At 35.0% G+C, this 7,755-nt stretch overlaps 1 protein-coding gene across 1 annotated transcript in view; it reads left to right on the top strand.

Moving 5' to 3' along the window:
- The window catches only part of LOC144441323 (dopamine beta-hydroxylase-like), a 28,037-nt gene extending 21,179 nt beyond the window's left edge, over nucleotides 1-6,858 (top strand). The window contains exons 6-14 of the mRNA XM_078130881.1: nucleotides 396-566; nucleotides 1,639-1,741; nucleotides 1,920-2,086; nucleotides 2,680-2,823; nucleotides 3,355-3,393; nucleotides 3,981-4,040; nucleotides 4,741-4,868; nucleotides 5,091-5,244; nucleotides 5,756-6,858. Of these exons, the coding sequence (XP_077987007.1) occupies nucleotides 396-566; nucleotides 1,639-1,741; nucleotides 1,920-2,086; nucleotides 2,680-2,823; nucleotides 3,355-3,393; nucleotides 3,981-4,040; nucleotides 4,741-4,868; nucleotides 5,091-5,244; nucleotides 5,756-5,845 (1,056 nt within the window). The 3' untranslated portion in view covers nucleotides 5,846-6,858. The remainder of the gene's footprint in view (nucleotides 1-395; nucleotides 567-1,638; nucleotides 1,742-1,919; nucleotides 2,087-2,679; nucleotides 2,824-3,354; nucleotides 3,394-3,980; nucleotides 4,041-4,740; nucleotides 4,869-5,090; nucleotides 5,245-5,755) is intronic.
- The last annotated feature ends 897 nt before the right edge of the window (nucleotides 6,859-7,755 follow it).

The raw sequence follows: 7,755 nt of genomic DNA, 5'->3' as shown, positions 1-7,755 counted from the left end.
CTTCATTGTGTATTGCTGTTGTCCATGTAGTCATGGTAACACGTATATTTAAAAAGTTATTCCTGTATAATAGTATCAGGTGTTGTAAGAATATGTGGCAATAGTGCATCACAATCCCGAACACAAAGTACCATTTTACAGCTGAGCGATATTTTAATCTCAAAAGACACGAGGTGTCAATTCGTACCTTTCCATGGACATGACGTGTGTGTATCAACAAATTTATATTGGATTATTGTCAAAATAACCTGGACAACTTGAAATATATTTGAAAAAGCTCTTAAAGACAGATAAAAAAAGCACTCCAAACGGCATATAGAAGTTACAGCTGTACAACCACTTTAGCTTGTGATTGAGAACTAATACAGTCTGCTCCAATCTTATTTTATTTCTAGTTTGAGAGCGTAATTACGCCTGAAAATGAAGGCCTAGTCCACCACATGGAAGTGTTTTTATGCGAAGAAGACGTGACTGAAATGTACAATGCTCCTTGTCAAACGGAAAACAAACCCAAACCAATTGAATCTTGTAAACATGTGCTAGGAGCCTGGGCAATGGGTGCAGAGGTAAATACAACTCAACTGAATTTTCTAAATAAACCTTTATGGATATGTTGTGTCATAAATTGTATAAAAGATGGAAACCGGGATTAACGTTTCCGTTATTTAGACATATAAAGTTTATAGTGATTGCTTATTCTGATTGTTTTTATACCATCGGGTGTAACCACTTCTTTGTTTATTACTATGTGCAGCACCGAATATAAACGGTGCTTATATGCATTTTGTGGGTGATTCTCTTAATAATTATTGTCGTGTAAACCGCGAGTGATCCTTACCAACTAAGAAATTCTACAAACCTGCATAACCTCACCAATAACTTATGTTGGTATATCTATTAGTAAGTTGAAATTGAAACTGGGATACACTTTGCGTACTGTTACATATTACTTGAAGAATCGGCATTATTGAAATGAAACAAGGGAACACTGTGAAATTCACATATACCGCGAAATAAATGCTGACACTGAAACTGAAATGTGCTTTCAAATACTATGAGATACTGCTTGCAGTAGGGACTTTGTTGAAAATGGAACAAAGTACACTTTCACATAAAGTAAAGCACTGCTTCACTATGGGTATTACCCTCACACGCTATGAATCGTTAAATTCTACTTCACCAACTTGCATAATGACTTTGAACAGAATCAATGAGTCGGCAAAATGTGAGCTCATTGAACAGAATGAGACACTTGAAGCTATTGTATCAAACATTTCAAACAACTTTCCAACTCCCATTTCTTTTGAGCAGATGGTTTCAATTATCTGTTGCTAGATCACATTGTACTTGAATAGTTTACTTTCTTTTTACAGGAATCGAAGATTCAACCTATTGTATTTAGTTATCCCCTGTAAACCTAAGACTGAAATTATTTCAGTAATTACTGACAAGGTTGTAGATTTTCTTTACATCAACTGCACAAAATGCGAAATTAAAAAACAACAGAAATAAAAATATATTAAGTCAGAAATTCACCCAAAATGTGTCTGGTTCAAACCTTTTTTTTATAAACTTTTCTTTTATAATAAATACAAATCGATGTGATATATAACCACAATGACGTATTTATCTTTTCAGCCATTTGTCTATCCAAAGGAAGCCGGTGTACCCCTTGGAGGAGAAGGATTTGCCAAATATGTTGTCTTGGAAGTTCACTATAATAACCCTGATTTAAGGAAAGGTAACTGCAACATGACATTATAGCATTTGTGTAACCAATCTTGTAGTGTAATATCCTAATCTGTCTGTCTGTCTGTCTGTCTGTCTGTCTGTCTGTCTGTCTGTCTCTTTAATACTGTCTCTGTTTGTCCCTGCCTGATTTCAGTATTTTATAGATCAAAACGCTTTCCATTTTACAGGAGCAATTGATACCTCTGGAATGAGATTTTACTACACACCGAATCTACGGCCTCATGATGCTGGAATAATGGAATTAGGGTTGATTTATACCTCAAAGATGGCAATACCTCCACAAAGTGAAGGTTTTATCCTGGATGGATATTGTACACCAGGGTGTACCAAAGAGGTAAGACGTGTATGGCAGCTTCCAAATGCACTCGTATTCTAAAACGAGTCGCGTTATTAGATTAAACAATTAAACAAATATTGTATGCATCCTAAATTTAGAACAAGACTTAATATTTGATAATTTACAGAATTTTAGTCGTAAAAGATATGCAAGACAAAAAAGGTTTATAGCTGATCAAAGTAATACACTTCGGAAATGGCCGTTCGGAAGTCATTGTACTTTGGATTAGATGGAGTGGATGAATTATTGATTTGTGTTCCATAAGTAACCCCGGCTCCAGTGTTAAATACAAGATAGGTTGTATTAACCTTTTAACCTTGTAGTTCGTCTGAGCTGACAGTCACTGTAGTGCTGGTACATTATTGAAACATACACGAATGAGTAACAATCTCTAGTAAGGATTTTCACCCCCTCTTTGCTTTATTTACCTTCCCTGCACTAATGACTTCACATATCACACACTTATATGGTCAACATTTTGTTATCGTGTCCAGACACACATACCAAAGGTTAAATGTCATTGAAGCTGTATAGTGCATACACTATATGTAATTACTGAATTAATCACTGTCTGCTTCGATTTATATCAGGGTTTATCACAAGATGGAATACAAGTATTTGCTTCACAGCTACACACACATTTAACTGGTGTAGCAGTCTGGACTAGGCACATAAGAAATGGTGTGGAATTACAAAAATTAAATGAAGATAAGCATTATAGTTCACATTTTCAGGTAGGTACGTTTAACAGAAACACTTTCTGGTTTATACTTACTTTTAGGTAAGTTTAACAGGGACAGCAGTTCATACATTTACATAACTCGAAGTAAAACTTAGATATAGAATAGGGAACTGGCAAACCCGCCATGTTGAATGTTGCATCATGGGAAATGTGATAATAAATACTAATGAATTAGCATTGTAAACAATAATGTTACATTGTTTGTTACCACAAATAATCAATTCATAGTCATCCTGACCATTGTGGAAGGTTTATTTTATTGGTAGCTCCAGCTAAGGTATTACGATAACCACAGATAATCCCATAGTCCTTTTCGTCTGAGCATGCTCAATCTGGATTGCAAGTTCTCTACTGCTTCTCCTTAACTTTGTCGCTGATATTTTCATATGTTAAAGTAGGTAGATCGGTCAATGACTAGTTGCCAGCCATTGGCTGTTGATTTAATGTCAACAGCTATATGCCACTTTATCCTGCAATAGCGTAGCACTGAAACAACATATCACTTTTTTAAAATTATTTATAGGAAATACGCCTACTAAAGAAGCAAGTGTCTGTTCTTCCGGTGAGTGTACATGTCTACTACAAAACATAACCTTTGGGTTTACATAAGCTAGCAGTGTTAAATCAATAAGTATGAAATTATATTCTGCATGGATATTCATAATTTGCATATAAAATCAAAATGATTTTACGTTACATGACGATCTGTTACTTGATTGTGCATCACATGGAATATATAGAATTTAAATTACAAACCATTACATTCGTCCCATGCTATGATTTGATATATTATTATAGTGCATGGTCTTATATCAGTACGTAATGATTGGCGTCCCATTGTCTGTGGACGTTGACAATGAGATTTTAGAAGATGAGATAACAGAAGATAACATCTGCAATTAATAATGATGACATTTGTGATAGTAAACAACAATGTAAGCATACTGACTGAGGAGAGCCAACTTTCAGCATTTTATTATTATGTCAGGTTTTACGGCACCACATCAATACAACAAATTGTCTTAAATGTATCTATAACCACCTCGATATGACTACTTTACACTTATTACGCTTTATCTTAACATTACCGTGTTACGTTAACGTTGCCCCGGATCAAAATATGGTTTGACTTGATCTGTTTTACTTCAGGGAGACTTGCTCATTACTAGTTGTCGATATAAAACAATGGACAGAGAAAACGTTACACTGGTAAGTTTTAAGTCATGTAGATAGCAGTTATCAATAATGAGTATTGTTATGAAATATTACGAACAACTTATGTATAATCAAGTTATAAAGTCATTATTTCAATAACGGAACATACCTCTGTTTAATCCCGGAGGAGGGTTACATAAATACATGAGAATGGTTAATTTGAAAGGAAGTCATATGAGCCAAAAGAAGAAAACAAAACGAAATTATGAATTTTGCAGTCGTCACTACAGTAGTTTTATCTATACTTGAGACATAATTAAGGTGACCTTAGTCTTGTTATCATTATCCATCAAATCGGATAAATAGTGGATACCGTTTGAAAGAAACTGTGTCTGTGTTGACTGTACCTAGAACAATTGATCAAAAAATGCACTTCAGACCCCACTATAATAATGATGAAATATACCATAGCAAAATGTCAAAGTATTTTCTCTATCAAGAAAAGAACTATCTGTTACTAAACTACGTACGTCATTGTTGATGTTCTAAGCTGGGGCAAATATGTATGTGACGAGTGTGTTTATCCTATCCTGAAACCTTCGTTTTCCGATCGACCTGAATGTTGTACAATGTACATACATATCACGAAGACATGTTGAAATTTTACACGTTAGTGATAAAGATAACGATGAAGACGACGACGATAGTGGTGGTAGTGGTGGATTATTAACACCGAATGTACAATTTCTTAAAGGGCGGCTTTGGAATTGAAGATGAGATGTGTGTTAATTATATACATTACTATCCACGAAGTGAACTCGAAGTGTGTAAAAGTAGTATCTCCACGAGGGCTTTGAATAAATTCTTTACACGTATGTACAAGTAAGTTAACAAATTAATATATATACATCCAACTATTACATATGTGTACGAAAATGTGGAAAAGCTGCCTTGACTCAAGAGAATGCCTCACGAAATGTACCTAGCTATGTTTACTATTACTAGGCATGAGATAGCTGAGATACATGTACTTAGTAGTAATACTACTACTAGGCAGGATTGTATGTCATTGATAACTGAGATATATTTACTTACTATTACTAGGCAGGAGAGTATGCCATTGATACCTGGTGGTGGAGCTCCTATCAACTATAATCTTATTGACTGGTCTAGAAGAACTTCGTTCGCTTTAATGGTATCTTACCAAAAGGGATCAATAGAAATGATGTGTCTAAGCAATTCTGGCGAACCCTTCCCGGTAAATATGATTCTCAGATAATGATAATTGTAAAATTCGGGTCACCGAAAGCTAAGCTGTTCTTTACAAGTGTAGTGTTTGTATCTTCTGTTTTATCATGTATGATGTATTACCGATGAGTCATTTTCATACATGATGCACTTACGTCACTCTCACTATCAACGAGATATGAGTATCACAACTATATGCACTATGTATGTATGTATGTATGTATGTATGTCTGTATGTGTGTGTGTGTGTGTGTGTGTGTGTATGTATGTATGTATGTATGTATGTATGTATGTATGCATGTATGCATGCACGCACGCACGCACGCACGCACGTACGTACGTACGTACGTATGTATGTATGTATGTATGTATGTATGTATGTATGTATGTATGTATGTATGTATGTATGTATGTATGTATGTATGTATGTATGTATGTCTCTCTGTGTATATTGTCTGATATATCTGTACAATCACTATAGTTCTACGATTCATATCGATTGTCTTATCCTCTCTCTACAGGGGCAGTGGAGTCGGGTACGGAAGCCAACAGTGAAACATCGACTATGGACTCGAAATCCTTGTAAAAACCTTGGAACAATTGGCCTGTGAATAAACGATCTAGAACAAAACTGTAAACCAACAAAAAAACTCAAGAACCAAACGACCATAATTGCTTATCAAATGTACTGCTTTAATTTATTCGTGCAATACTGTGGATGCTGATGCTAGTACATCGTACTGATGTCCAACATGTTAAATAATTTCGGACCTAAAATGACTTGCATTTATTTAAATACACTTGTTTCACATATTCATACACACACAAGAGTAGGGATAATAGACCCGTGATATATGCTGCAAAATATGTCTAGGCTGCAAAACATCATATACACATGCATGTATATCTGGATATGGAAATCTATCGAGATTTTGATGTGCCTTCAAAGTGACGATCTTAAAATTGAGTCTGTTTTAATATGCAACTTTGCAGTCGCCTTGATATGAAAGAAAGTCTGTTATATCATATGTGTTGTTAAAATGACGAAGTAACCCTTCGTCTATCATAATAACATATTATATACAGCTTGAATGAATATACAGTAGTGAGTCATGCCTCTTACACAGACAGTGTGTTTGTACAATGAACCATGCAAGGCCAAATGTCTAGCGAGTCAGTCACTTGAATGTGGTGATCTATGTCAAAAGTTACAGGAACTATGTCATGGGTCACGTTGCTCGTGTATGTTACAAGTGTGATTGGTATACACAAAGACATTTGATATCGGTAAATTCAACAGAGGCAGCCCGTCTGACTTCACTTTCCTCTTAACTTGTAACCAAACCTCTCAACATATACTTTGTTGGATATGCTTTACATGTTGGGTAATTAGAATTTTGTATATATAGTAGTAGAGCTGGTGAAATCATTGTATTAAAGCAAGTTTATAGTTGCCATGGTAACCCCTACATATCAATCATAATATAAGATACAATGCTTTATATATTTATATGGAATGGTATATATATTTTTTCCTGTGTTTTATGTATGTATACTGTCATAATATAGATATTAGAAGTATATACCTCATTCATACCGATAGCTTGATGTCAGTGTATATGTAACCCCACTTAAAGAATGGTTCTTTTTTTATCAATACGATAGTTCTAAAGAATTCATTAAAATACATTGTTTTCCCCAGCTATATTGTACATGTCAATGAGTTTGTAATCTGAAACATCCGTGACAACTTGCGTCCAACACTACCTTCTGTCACAGTACACACACGCATACGCACAAAATCTATCTATCCGTTTAGCTGTGTTATTGTCAAAGAACAAGTGTTTTCGTGCGAATGTCTTTGTATATTGTGTAGAGCAGAAATTTATGGACGTTATTTTAGGATTTGACCCACATTTTAAAGGACCCACATAAGTTATTATACTCGTCAAATACATAATATACAACTCCCATGACGTGAAATAACGAACATGTCAGTATAACAGTAGTACAACCTTTGGGTGTGTTATTATAATCAACACAAATATTTGCTTGTCTGTGTATTTATTTGATTTATTCACAGACAAGTATGAAAGTTTGTTACTTGTCTATGGTTTATTAGATTCGAAAACAGTGTCGCTAATCTTCTAAACTTTACAGCATCACAGACAAGTATGTTATTTGCCTCTGACAGCATCAATAAGAAAAGAGAAAAACTGAGGCAAAACATACGTGAAAAAAAACCCGTTGCGAATGAGTAAGGCCAAAAAAGAATTGTTTCTGGTCAGGACAGTTTGTCTAAAATGATGCGACGACGGGATTTTTTTTTAATTCTCAACCTGTCACTCAGACTGAGTCTACTATTTATGGGGGTTACTGTTCTTTTTGTTTCGTACTTTTGAGCAAGTGTGTATGTGGGGCATTGCTTGTTCATGATTGGCTCCGCAGTTGTCTTCACTGAAGTAGGGATGGCTAATTTTGTGTTTCCCGGCCCCACGGACCTGCAGACTGAATGGTATAT

The sequence above is a fragment of the Glandiceps talaboti genome, chromosome 10 (genome assembly GCF_964340395.1).
Source record: "Glandiceps talaboti chromosome 10, keGlaTala1.1, whole genome shotgun sequence".
Taxonomy (NCBI): domain Eukaryota; kingdom Metazoa; phylum Hemichordata; class Enteropneusta; family Spengelidae; genus Glandiceps; species Glandiceps talaboti.
This window is presented reverse-complemented; position numbering and strand designations above follow the sequence as displayed.